Source organism: Corticium candelabrum, chromosome 5, assembly GCF_963422355.1.
Source record: "Corticium candelabrum chromosome 5, ooCorCand1.1, whole genome shotgun sequence".
Lineage (NCBI taxonomy): Eukaryota > Metazoa > Porifera > Homoscleromorpha > Homosclerophorida > Plakinidae > Corticium > Corticium candelabrum.
In genome coordinates, this window is record NC_085089.1 from 3,109,191 (window position 1) to 3,123,168 (window position 13,978).

Here is a 13,978-nt window from a genome sequence, read left to right on the forward strand (position 1 = left end):
ACCCTGCATGCCGACTTCCCCCTTCTCACCGACTTCGCCCTTCTCACCGACTGGGCCTTGATCACCGACTTCGCCCTTCTCACCGACGAGGCCTTGATCTCCGATTGTGCCTTTATCACCGTCTTCACCCTTCTCACCCTGCATGCCGAATTCGCCTTTCTCACCGACGAGGCCTTGATCTCCGATTGTACCTTTATCACCGTCTTCGCCCTTCTGACCCTGCATGCCGACTTCGCCCTTCTCACCGACTGGGCCTTGATCACCGACTTCGCCCTTCTCACCAACGAGGCCTTGATCTCCGATTGTTCCTTTATCACCGTCTTCACCCTTCTGACCCTGCATGCCGACTTCCCCCTTCTCACCGACTTCGCCCTTCTCACCGACTGGGCCTTGATCACCGACTTCGCCTTTCTCACCGACGAGGCCTTGATCTCCGATTGTGCCTTTATCACCGTCTTCGCCCTTCTCACCCTGCATGCCGACTTCGCCCTTCTCACCGACTGGGCCTTGATCACCGACTTCGCCCTTCTCACCGACGAGGCCTTGATCTCCGATTGTGCCTTTATCACCGTCTTCACCCTTCTCACCCTGCATGCCGAATTCGCCTTTCTCACCGACGAGGCCTTGATCTCCGATTGTACCTTTATCACCGTCTTCGCCCTTCTGACCCTGCATGCCGACTTCGCCCTTCTCACCGACTGGGCCTTGATCACCGACTTCGCCCTTCTCACCAACGAGGCCTTGATCTCCGATTGTTCCTTTATCACCGTCTTCACCCTTCTGACCCTGCATGCCGACTTCCCCCTTCTCACCGACTTCGCCCTTCTCACCGACTGGGCCTTGATCACCGACTTCGCCTTTCTCACCGACGAGGCCTTGATCTCCGATTGTGCCTTTATCACCGTCTTCGCCCTTCTCACCCTGCATGCCGACTTCGCCCTTCTCACCGACTGGGCCTTGATCACCGACTTCGCCCTTCTCACCGACGAGGCCTTGATCTCCGATTGTGCCTTTATCACCGTCTTCGCCCTTCTGACCCTGCATGCCGACTTCGCCCTTCTCACCGACTGGGCCTTGATCACCGACTTCGCCCTTCTCACCAACGAGGCCTTGATCTCCGATTGTGCCTTTATCACCGTCTTCACCCTTCTGACCCTGCATGCCGACTTCGCCTTTCTCACCGACGAAGCCTTGATCTCCGATTGTGCCTTTATCACCGTCTTCGCCCTTCTCACCCTGCATGCCGACTTCTCCCTTCTCACCGACTTCGCCCTTCTCACCGACTGGGCCTTGATCACCGACTTCGCCTTTCTCACCGACGAGGCCTTGATCTCCGATTGTGCCTTTATCACCGTCTTCGCCCTTCTGACCCTGCACGCCGACTTCGCCCTTCTCACCGACTGGGCCTTGATCACCGACTTCGCCCTTCTCACCAACGAGGCCTTGATCTCCGATTGTGCCTTTATCACCGTCTTCGCCCTTCTGACCCTGCATGCCGACTTCGCCCTTCTCACCGACTGGGCCTTGATCACCGACGAGGCCTTGATCTCCGATTGTGCCTTTATCACCGTCTTCGCCCTTCTGACCCTGCATGCCGACTTCGCCTTTCTCACCAACGAGGCCTTGATCACCGACTTCGCCCTTCTCACCGACGAGGCCTTGATCCCCGATTGTGCCTTTATCACCGTCTTCGCCCTTCTGACCCTGCATGCCGACTTCGCCCTTCTCACCGACGAGGCCTTGATCTCCGATTGTGCCTTTATCACCGTCTTCGCCCTTCTGACCCTGCATGCCGACTTCGCCCTTCTCACCGACTGGGCCTTGATCACCGACTTCGCCCTTCTCACCAACGAGGCCTTGATCTCCGATTGTGCCTTTATCACCGTCTTCACCCTTCTGACCCTGCATCCCGACTTCCCCTTTCTCACCGACGAGGCCTTGATCTCCGATTGTGCCTTTATCACCGTCTTCGCCCTTCTGACCTTGCATGCCGACTTCGCCCTTCTCACCGACTGGGCCTTGATCACCGACTTCGCCCTTTTCACCGACGAGGCCTTGATCTCCGATTGTGCCTTTATCACCGTCTTCGCCCTTCTCACCCTGCATGCCGACTTCCCCCTTCTCACCGACTTCGCCCTTCTCACCGACTGGGCCTTGATCACCGACTTCGCCTTTCTCACCGACGAGGCCTTGATCTCCGATTGTGCCTTTATCACCGTCTTCGCCCTTCTGACCCTGCATGCCGACTTCGCCCTTCTCACCGACTGGGCCTTGATCACCAACTTCGCCTTTCTCACCGACGAGGCCTTGATCTCCGATTGTGCCTTTATCACCGTCTTCGCCCTTCTGACCCTGCATGCCGACTTCGCCCTTCTCACCGACTGGGCCTTGATCACCGACGAGGCCTTGATCTCCGATTGTGCCTTTATCACCGTCTTCGCCCTTCTGACCCTGCATGCCGACTTCGCCTTTCTCACCAACGAGGCCTTGATCACCGACTTCGCCCTTCTCACCGACGAGGCCTTGATCTCCGATTGTGCCTTTATCACCGTCTTCACCCTTCTGACCCTGCATGCCGACTTCGCCTTTCTCACCAACGAGGCCTTGATCTCCGATTGTGCCTTTATCACCGTCTTCGCCCTTCTGACCCTGCATGCCGACTTCGCCCTTCTCACCGACTGGGCCTTGATCACCGACTTCGCCCTTTTCACCGACGAGGCCTTGATCTCCGATTGTGCCTTTATCACCGTCTTTGCCCTTCTGACCCTGCATGCCGACTTCGCCCTTCTCACCGACTGGGCCTTGATCACCGACTTCGCCTTGATCACCGACGAGGCCTTGATCTCCGATTGTGCCTTTATCACCGTCTTCGCCCTTCTGACCCTGCATGCCGACTTCGCCTTTCTCACCAACGAGGCCTTGATCACCGACTTCGCCCTTCTCACCGACGAGGCCTTGATCTCCGATTGTGCCTTTATCACCGTCTTCGCCCTTCTGACCCTGCATGCCGACTTCGCCCTTCTCACCGACGAGGCCTTGATCTCCGATTGTGCCTTTATCACCGTCTTCGCCCTTCTGACCCTGCATGCCGACTTCGCCTTTCTCACCAACGAGGCCTTGATCACCGACTTCGCCCTTCTCACCGACGAGGCCTTGATCTCCGATTGTGCCTTTATCACCGTCTTCGCCCTTCTGACCCTGCATGCCGACTTCGCCCTTCTCACCGACGAGGCCTTGATCTCCGATTGTACCTTTATCACCATCTTCACCCTTCTGACCCTGCATGCCGACTTCGCCCTTCTCACCGACTGGGCCTTGATCACCGACGAGGCCTTGATCTCCGATTGTGCCTTTATCACCGTCTTCGCCCTTCTGACCCTGCATGCCGACTTCGCCCTTCTCACCGACTGGGCCTTGATTACCGACGAAACCTTGATCTCCGATTGTGCCTTTATCACCGTCTTCGCCCTTCTGACCCTGCATGCCGACTTCGCCCTTCTCACCGACTGGGCCTTGATTACCGACTTCGCCCTTCTCACCGACGAGGCCTTGATCTCCGATTGTGCCTTTATCACCGTCTTCACCCTTATGACCCTGCATGCCGACTTCGCCTTTCTCACCAACGAGGCCTTGATCTCCGATTGTGCCTTTATCACCATCTTCGCCCTTCTGACCCTGCATGCCGACTTCGCCCTTCTCACCGACTGGGCCCTTCTCACCGACGAGGCCTTGATCTCCGATTGTGCCTTTATCACCGTCTTCGCCCTTCTGACCCTGCATGCCGACTTCGCCCTTCTCACCGACTGGGCCTTGATCACCGACTTCGCCCTTCTCACCGACGAGGCCTTGATCTCCGATGTTGCCTTTATCACCGTCTTCGCCCTTCTGACCCTGCATGCCGACTTCGCCCTTCTCACCGACTGGGCCTTGATCACCGACGAGGCCTTGATCTCCGATTGTGCCTTTATCACCGTCTTCGCCCTTCTGACCCTGCATGCCGACTTCGCCCTTCTCACCAATTGGGCCTTTATCACCGTCTTCGCCTTGCTCACCCTGCATGCCGACTTCGCCCTTCTCACCAACGGGTCCTTTATCACCACCTTCGCCCTTCTCACCCTGTATGCCGCCTTCACCCTTGTCACCAACGGGGCCTTCATCACCTAGCTCGCCCTTGTCACCTTTCATGCCTACTTCGCCCTTGTCACCGAATTCACCTTTGCCACCCTTGACGCCGACCTGGCCCTTGTCACCCATTATACCGTTTTCTCCTGGTTGTCCTTTGTCTCCAGGTGGTCCTTGATTAAGCAATCACAGAATCAATTAGTGGTGAATATACATTAAATATATTTATTACTAAATATTGTTTGATCTTGATATTATTGATCAAATTGTCGTATTTTACCCTGTGTCTGGTACTGTTTACAGCAAGATGTCTTCAAATTTTCTAAACACATACTATAACACATACTACACAAACGCACACAAACAACAGACACACACAAACACGTTAAAAAATTCGGTAAACCTTAGGAGCTGCCTTTCAAGGTCACGCCTCCGGCCTTAAACCGGGCTCACAGTATGTGACGGAGAGCAGTCCAATCCGTTACGTAGCGTCACGTCGTCCACATCAAAGGTCAGTGGCATATTTGTGAATGCCTTGACGCTACGTGACGAGGGTGCAAACCATGACGTTCAGGTGATGCACGGATAGAATCAAGGTCTATTCCAGCGTCGACACCGCAAGTCGTCTTCGTTTGAGCGGAAACGAAATTCAGTAACTGAATAATCACAACAAAACGCGAATATTCGAATTAGCTCGTTTGAGTATCCAGTATAATCACTGAAGGCGATGACGAACATTCTGCGCTTCCTTTTCTTCTTGCTTCTTCGGTAGTGCCACACCACACACAGACAACAACAAAGTTTCCTTTCCCATCAAGAAAATAAAAGTCACGGACTTAGAGTGCGCTACAGATTGTGAATCACTCTTCGTCAACGTTTCACAAAACGAACCTGACCGTGAACGTTACGGAACGAAACGGACTGCCTGTCCGTCAGATATTGTGAACTAGGCTTTATGGCTTGGGCTCCTGTGCGCTACTCAGGAAAACTATGAGCCTGGGCTATTAAACTTCTGGAGCCGGACCAGGGTACTCGTAATTATAGCACCGGTTTGTGACACCAACTGAAATGTGAGCACCCCAAGTCCTACCAAGCCCTCAGCGGATGATGGCCAAGTCGCAGTCCCGCCCGCTACCGGCCCCAGTCAAAGACCAGGGACTCATATATACCCCTGAGTGGTGAGAAAAAACTGAGTTCCTTGTCCAAGAAATTACGTCTTTGCTCATCCCGAACATGAACTTGCGACCCGAACATCACAAATGTTTCCATTCTCCAAAAGCAACTGTCTGAAAATTGAGCTACAGATGCCACGCACGCACGCACGCACACGCACGCACACCACACAAATAAAATAGCGGTTGTGGCGCACAATCAAGTGCCTTCGGCTTTCCGATTTCGCGTGGTGACTGTTGCTATCGCTTCTTAACTCCATGAATTCTGTGCTATTCTTTGTTATCTCTTTGATAATCAAACATTCCAATCACGCGAGGCTCCGTGTTGTTACCAGAGGCCCGGATATCCGGGCTAAGGGTATGGTAGTCGTCTGGCCGACGACCGTACGTACGACCGTACGTACGACCGTATGACCGTATTTATACTCGATTAGCGCAGATGCAAATGAAGCTATTCCGACCAATAGACGAGACGTGGTGTCATTACCAACCAATAGACGAACGTGATGTCATCATAAGGCTCATCGCTCTTTGTTTGGTAGCTTCTAACGAGAATTCGGCCATCGTGCGTCCATCCTGTACATGGTGTTTAGTCGTTTGCTTTACATAACGGTTTAGCAGATAGAAAACTACGCCTATAGTCTACATATGCACGTGCATGTTTTCCCACCAACAAACAGGCGTCTAGAGAGCAAGGTACTGGATTCCGGCGCCATGCGGTACGTGTATAGCTGTACCTGACTTGTAACATTTTGCTTGTTCCAGTGTTTGTGCATAGTGGTTTTGCAGTCTAACAGCTTGAATTTTCTGTGTGCGTGCCTGAGCGATCGCGGTGTTGTTGCAAAAAATCACTAGTGTCGTCTTCAACAGAAATTTGGCGCTCCACGGGAATTTGCGGAAGGGGAATGTGTATTGTCCATGACGGCGCGTCTGTTTCTCGGACGAAGCAACTGACCTGTAACTACGCAAGTCTGGAGACCCAGCTTTGCATCTTTGTTTAGCTAAATGAGTGGATTGGAAACCTTAGCTGAGACGAGTGGTTGGGCTAAAACCTCAGTATGTAAAATACTATCACGTGACGAGATATATTATTACATACCAGCTGTGGATTTAGCACTGTACTGTGCTTCTCTCGGTAATCCTCGCGCTCTTTTATCATTTTGAAATCGCACGCAGCAATTGGAATGTCAAAGACTTCCAAGATGAACGCCCTATTCAACAAGTAACTTTTCTATAGATATATACAATGAAATCGTTGAAACGAACTATGCGAATCTTGAAAGATAGCCTTATCGACTATGAGATGCATTGGTCAAATACTACCATATGATCAACGCCCTAACAGTATAGCCCGAATTCGACACTCTCACTATTACCCTACAGATTAAGTTAACAACGTCTGGATTCTGTGTGCTCAATTTCTATGATCTATTATCCGGCAATTTACACCACAAAACCACGTTGCTCGAAAACCTGATAAAACTACTCTCCGTATGTACAACTCGAAAAAAAGACAAAACGAGTAGCCAAGGTACTATGTAAACCCACAACAGTAAAACGACCATAACCCATTCCAAAGAAACCATCTACTTCAACGCCTCAACAACAACTACCAACTCATACAAATCCATACCAATTACACCCACTCTAATTCTAAAGTCACCACGAAAGACCCAATCGTAGCACCTTGTGTTCGTCAATTTGAGGTTCATGCATTACAGTGCATACAGACAACAATGTTCGGTGATGGTCCAGGAGATATTTGATGAGTTGCGTCCTATGCTACCCCCGTCTGTGTGTATGTAATGCGCCGATCGACACGATGCCGGCGGCGAGCGGATCGAGATCCGACCGTCCAAGACGAACGGTCGAGTCGGATTTTGCCGAAATGAGACGTTGGCGGGATGAAATGAGACGCGCTAGAGTTTGTTTATTCAATTAACCAAGTATGCGGATGTCAAGTGAACCTGACTGCCACTGTTCGTACGCCATTTTAATTCTCACGTCTGCACGGTACACTGTACCAGCGTAAGATTCGTCGGCTGTAGTCGCAGTAAGCCGGCTCACCGGGGCCGCTTGTGCCTGCGTGCCTGCGTGCCTGCGTCCGTGTATGACGAAAGCTGCATGCGACTTCTTCGAGGAAGTGACGTCATTCTCCACGAATAGATCATGACGTTATTACGCGACAAGAGTCTGAGTCGGGATGCTAGAGACAGAACTCTGGCTCGAACGAATACAACAACAAAAGCTAATGCGTAGAGTGTAAACTGCTCTGGCTGGAGTGTAATATGCACAGAGTACTAAGAAGCGTATGGTACGTTCTAACGCGCGCTAAGGAAGTGTGGTTATATACAGAGCTAGCGCACGCAACAATTATTATTCTAAAAACTTAGAACATTAAAAAGTTGCCAAATATAACGACGACTAGTGACACTCCATTCTTGCGTTTTCTTCGTCTAATAAGCTAGTGTAAAACGCGCAAGTGAAATTGCTACCGCCCATGCCTAGGGCAGGGTAAGGCTACTTTAACTACATCAGAGGCGTAGCGTGACCGCTAAATTGGGAGGCTAAACTTCACGATGCTACGCGCCACGCCCGCTATACGGACACGCCCGCTTTTATTGGCTTCTATTTGACTGATACAGTAGAATCAGTAGCATATCCAGACTGGAAAAAAGGAGGTGTATATACTATTTATAGTCCACAATTTTCATGACAACGCCTACTAATGATGGGCTATAGCCCGGTCTTGCCCATGCCACGCTACGCCCCTGCTAGTATAGTTAGAGACATCATTTTCATAGATACAGAAGATGGCATCGGTACTATCGTTGCAAACGTTTGCAGCTGTAGAAGCGCTTCTTCACTATGATACGGTTGTCGAATAGTTTCCTACACCCACCTAAACGGCCTTTGATTGTACTAACTGGCAGGGTATTCAATCCGCCATCGAAGCGAGTCAACAGATCCGATCGATTTAGACGAAGCCATAATCATGCCTGTGGATGACGGCCACAAACGCTGGGCGCCTACCGGATATGTAGAAAGGTAAGAGCCACCACTATTAACCGCACGCAAAGTGCATGAACAAACATACGAAGCTGCTGTGCCACGAATGAGGTGCTACCGATCTCAACGAAGCATGGCCGAAACAGCAAGCGGCAGTCACGAAATATTGTGCGACTGTATTCTCGATTAGGAGGCAACAACCTTCGACAAGCCCAAGTTGGGAGGTATATAAAGAGGCAGCATTCGACGGATTCGTTTTGTCATGCCTACTTGATGAAGTAAGGTTGTTACAGGCCGTACGTGTACTCCTAAGATTTCGTTCGATATCGACGTATATATAGGTCAGGCAGAAAACGTTACAGTCGTATTATCCTAGTACCGTATAGGTGACTGCTTTGCAGGTATAGGAAGTGTGAACATTAGTGACTTTCAGGATATTCATAGGGTTAGAGTAAGGTGTACTCAGACTAAGGTGTACTACCAGTTGGAGACGTCTACAGTACGGTTACGTTTGCACTGCCTTGAGCTCGGAAGCAAACACAGGCACACGCACGGCGCAGAGTTAAATTGTGGTCGTTACTTACCGAAAACGCGGGATAACGTGGGATAACCCCCAAAGATCATTCTACAACGACTCGTATTGTCTCACATAGACAAAAGACAGCAGCGGTCGTGCCGCCACGAATAGACAGCGTAAGCATGTGAAGTCCACTTGTAACATCAATCTTCGATTCCAGTTTTTATCAGTCGTACTTTTGAGCAACATCCATATATATATATATATATATATATATATATATATATATATATATATATATATATATATATATGATGGTATGTCCACTGATTTCAGTGATGACTCTTTAATGTTTCTTGTATATATATATAGCAGCACATAAGCAAAACCAAGAAGATCCACAATCTAACAATGGGTGTTCCTTTAACGCACGCTAGCTTTGTACCTCCTCTGGTTGCAGATCTGTGCCCATCCATTCGGAGCGTGTTAAAATTAGGTATTACATGTAGTAATGATACTTTCGCCCGAGGTCGAGGCATAGATGAGCTGGATGCTGCAAGCTTTCAACCTAGCTTGCGGGTGAATTCGTTACCTCCATGATCCAAAAAGTCTTCAGTATCAGCATTCACTGGGTATCCTTGTGCCCATAAGCCAGGGTGCTGATTTCATCCCCGCAGATCTATCGTTTTGTGTTTAGTAGAGATAGAGACATCTTGGTGATGTGTCTCGCCGCGAATTATCGCCATGCGCCGTGGTAGAAAGTACTGCTGCTAGAAGGTAGCGCTCAACACTACTGCTCATGTTGTAGTTGCATCTTCACGACACCCTGCTTCACCCTTGGCTATCTTGATAAAAGCGGTCACTGTTTTGAGTACATCTTGAGACCAAGAACCATGTAAATATTCCCGGATGGGAACACCCGTACAATCATCACTTGTTTTCCCAGCATTTTTTCTTGGTGTTGTGAAGTAGATGGTCCTTGGAATAGTCACTGGTTTCGTAGAGGTCGGCATCTTTGGCCATGTCTGCGTACACGTCTTACCTCTGAATCTCGAGTAGCAGAATGTTCATGTCCGTATACAGCAACTGTCATCAATCGCCGTATGTTTTCTTGAAATGTTTGTAAAGCTCAACAAAGAATACGCTAGTCTGCAACTTTACGCAACCTGTAGTTCTTGATGTACTTCACAATACAGACATGGCGTTACTCAAACTAGAAGAAAGTTCCCAAACGCTGCTACCAGAATCAGGCGGCCCTTCTATTGGACGTCAGACATCACCTCGGAGGTTCGTCATACAAATTTGTTACACTAAAGCAGCAATAAGAGCATCCTTGCCATTAGTGTCGGTTCCCGAACCTCGAAACAAGCCCCTCTACAAGCACTTCCCTGTGGTATTCATGCCTTGTTTCCTGTCGATTGGCCCGCATTTTGGTGTGATTGTGATTGACATTAGAGACAGACAGACGTACAGACACACGTACAGACAGACAGATATACGGACTCATCAGTCCTTTATAAATATAGAGATTAGTTATAGGAATTGCTATTTCTTTGGTTACAGCGTACCAAGAATTTACGTTAAGTTGTTTAATTGGCACAGCAACCGTTCCATCAATCCAAATATCAACTAAATTTAATTAACTACTGTATTAGGGAATCTCCTACAATGCAATCCTTAGACACATAAATAACCAATAATCAAGTCACAAGTAATTGCTTTAACTTATTCCGCGGAATTACCAATCACTAAATCAGTTTCCTTGCAAAGAGTCAACTGCTGCCAACTACAAAAACTAAGCTAGATCGAGTGTTTGCCTAACAATTAGCATCCATAATCATTGAACACAAATGAACTTGTTAAGTCTTTCCTCTTTGTTCATCACTTCATTAAGCAACTCATCTCCATAATATATAATTGCCAATGCATTAGTGGTTGTCAGATATTCAACAACTCACATAAATGTGATAATTTCTGAAGCAACATTTTAGCGTACCAATTTGTCTCCATTTTCTTAAAAAACAATTTGGCATTTCTCATTGTGAAATATGGTCATGTGCATGCTATTTGCAGTCGCTGGGTTAGCAGCCAAAGTTCTAATCAAATGGAACTAACACCTAGTGTTGGTTAAATTCCATTACCTTTAGGACCAACTGATGCTTCTGCTGAAATGTTAGACAATTTTTTCTGTAACACTGCAACCAGGCCTTCCAGTTCAGATATGCGATTCTAGAAAAACAAATCATTCATATGTTAGTGCTACTTTAATTAAAGCATGTACTTGCTCCTTTAAAAAACTAGAGAAGCAAAAATGCTACTTTTCAAAAAGATTGCGTCATTTCCTCGTTTAATTAACCAAAAGGAGCATATACACATCAAACACGTGAGGTGGAAGTGCATACATGTGCATGTTCACTCTCCTGTTTAAAGAAAATTTAATTTCCAAGTGAGGGCAGATTGATGAGCCTAAGACTCTTTGAAAGTTTGTAAGAGTAGTAACAACTGTAAAGAACCAATTGTGACAGAGTTTCAAATAAAATCTCAACGAAAATTCTAGTAAAATGCAATAACATTTACTAAACAGCAAATCAGAAATTTCAAAATTGCAACTGCATGGTGTAACTTCTGAATAAAGATTTTAATTGAAAGTTACATAAATATGTAACCTAATAACTATAAATGCTTTTCATAACAATTTCAATTGATTTCTAAAACAAAAAACTGGTTTTTTCTTTCTGCAAATCACTCTAATGTATAAATCATGATGATACACACTGCTATTTAGCAATTGCCCACACAGACTAGATTGTATATCTAGTAAGGGAAACTGTTCAGTCTAAAGATTAATCTGCCACAGTCAGTGTTCTGCACAGGGTTTTCGGAGTGGTGATCGGGTATCCACTGCACAAGAGGCGTGGTTTATTTCTAATTCAGATATTCGGGGAAAGAAGTAGAGCAAACTGCTAGATAATCAAGAATTGTTGCAAAACAGACAAGAAAGTGCCAAACAGAACATATCGCACTGTTGATGGTCCATGATCTAAAAGAACAGACTAAGAAAGCTGCAATTTCTGTCAACAATTGGGGAACTATGTTGCACAGTCTCGCATTTAGACTATGGCATGCATGGTTAGACGTCTGACATCTATTAGAGAAAACACTAGCTAACTGAAGAAGCACTAAAGTGCAAACCCTCCGCATGCCATAGCTTTGCAGCTTGAATGTAGTTAGTCAGAGCCAATTAGAAGAGCATGACACTAACTTCTGGTTACGTATTTGCCTCAATCAGCGATCACATGCATGATAGTACCCTACCAGCATATACAACTAAATACAACACAATTACAATTTGTATGTATGTATTGTCAAACAAACAGACAAACAGGCACATTGACAGTCAGACAGAGCATTGACATGACTTATCATAAGAAGCCCAAAATATGTATGATAGTTCCAAATCACGCCCTGACATTGTCGCATTTTAATGCTTCATCTGACACAGACATTGAACTAGACGGAACAAGGTCATTTCTCGAGCATCTGAGGTTGATGGTTTTACAGCAACAAAAAGAGAACAGTCAAAATCTGCAAATATGGCAAGGAAATCAATGTCTTTGGAATAGCATTCCTCTTGTGTTGGAGCATTTTGGTCAGTGGGGATGGAAAGCAAATCAATTTCTTCAAAAACTCTCTCAGTTATCCATAGATAATGAAAGCAAAGGAACAGCCATGATTCAAAATCTTTGGAAACCATTTAGCTGTCACCTTGCACCACTGCAATGCAAATGTTCTTTCAAGGAACTCTGTGCATAGCAGAGACATAAATACATCAGTTGGTTGTTCGTTAGTTTTAGTTTACTTGCTGGCGACCAGTTTGCGGTCGCTGAACTTTATGTAATTGGCATTGACATGACTCATAGTAACGATTTATGAAAATATACTACCATTGACAGACAGACAGACATCATGTAAGAGCAGTGATTTTCCTATAATACATTTGATGCGTCCTGGGACGCATTTGAGGAGGTTGGGATGCAGATTTCAGACAACAGGACGCGTCCTATTAAATGCATTCTTGTCTACTAAAACCCATTACACCGGCAGGTTTAGTCTATTCCCCATAAGGGTGAACTTCAAAATCTGCAATATTTCTTCTGCCTTTTGGACCGTCCCGATGATCTTGGTATAGGAGAGCCTGGCATTTTTGTTTATTAGGTTAACTAAGCCCTTCTTACAAAGGAAACAGAGAATTCAGATACAAGGGATGGAGCTATGATCATTATCCAATTATCTTGTAAGACGTACAGAAAGCAAATGGAACCATTTAGGTTAAATGATGTAACATGTACAAGATCTAATGAGCACACCTGGTGTGACCTCTATCTCATAACTCATCATCACTTCCTTATGGGGTTTTAGCAGGCCTGTTCTCTTTACCTACTGCTAAACTGACTTTGCTTGCTCGAGTAACTGTTGACGGATGGGGTGTACACTGGTGTAGGGTGTCGATTTGGTGAGTCCGGGCAACGAGTGACCTAGACTGGCCCTTCACCTTCAAACTTTCATACGCATCATTTTCGTATGCCTGTGTGAGTTGGATAAATAATCATACAGAATTATACAGTAATGGGCACACAAAACAGGTGGTGTGTGTGTATGATGCGAACAAAAAACCGCATGCAATGCAAATCCCGGATGCCTACAGCGGGAACTCAACTGTAGTTTTGTCGAAATTCAGTGTTTTCTTGAGCTGAAAGATGTTTGCCTTGTACGTTTTCAACCTAAATGTGTTTGTTAGTGAGTTACCTTATTTGCACACGTGCATGTTGCATGCAGTTTACATGTTTCCTACCAGCTAGAATTTTCCGGTGACATGCTGTTCTAATTAGACGCTGAACGTGTTAAACTGCTTGAGCAGTTAGCTCTGCAACAACAAAAGCTGCAGAAATTTCCGCCTGTCTTACTCCCCTTACTAACTACGGCAAACCTGCTGGAAAAGAGTTGCTTGGCGATCAGATGTTGATGACGTAGCACAGTCAATCTATCAATCTGCAGGAATTGTTGGATAACATTCATGCTAGATTTCCATATGTTGCTATATTAGACGCTCTCTCTGTGTTTGATCCTCGAAATCTTCCTCCTATTGAAAACCTAGTCG

The 13,978-nt window shown here is 46.9% G+C and overlaps 1 protein-coding gene across 1 annotated transcript; it reads right to left on the reverse strand.

Annotated features, from left to right (window-relative positions):
• Positions 1-3,984: 3,984 nt before the first annotated feature.
• On the reverse strand, positions 3,985-4,484 carry LOC134180537 (otolin-1-like; the record flags this gene model as incomplete). The annotated part of the gene is made up of 1 exon (XM_062647711.1): positions 3,985-4,484. A coding segment is annotated over exon 1 (270 nt), but the record flags the coding sequence as incomplete, so codon positions are not given.
• Between the last annotated feature and the right edge of the window lie 9,494 nt (positions 4,485-13,978).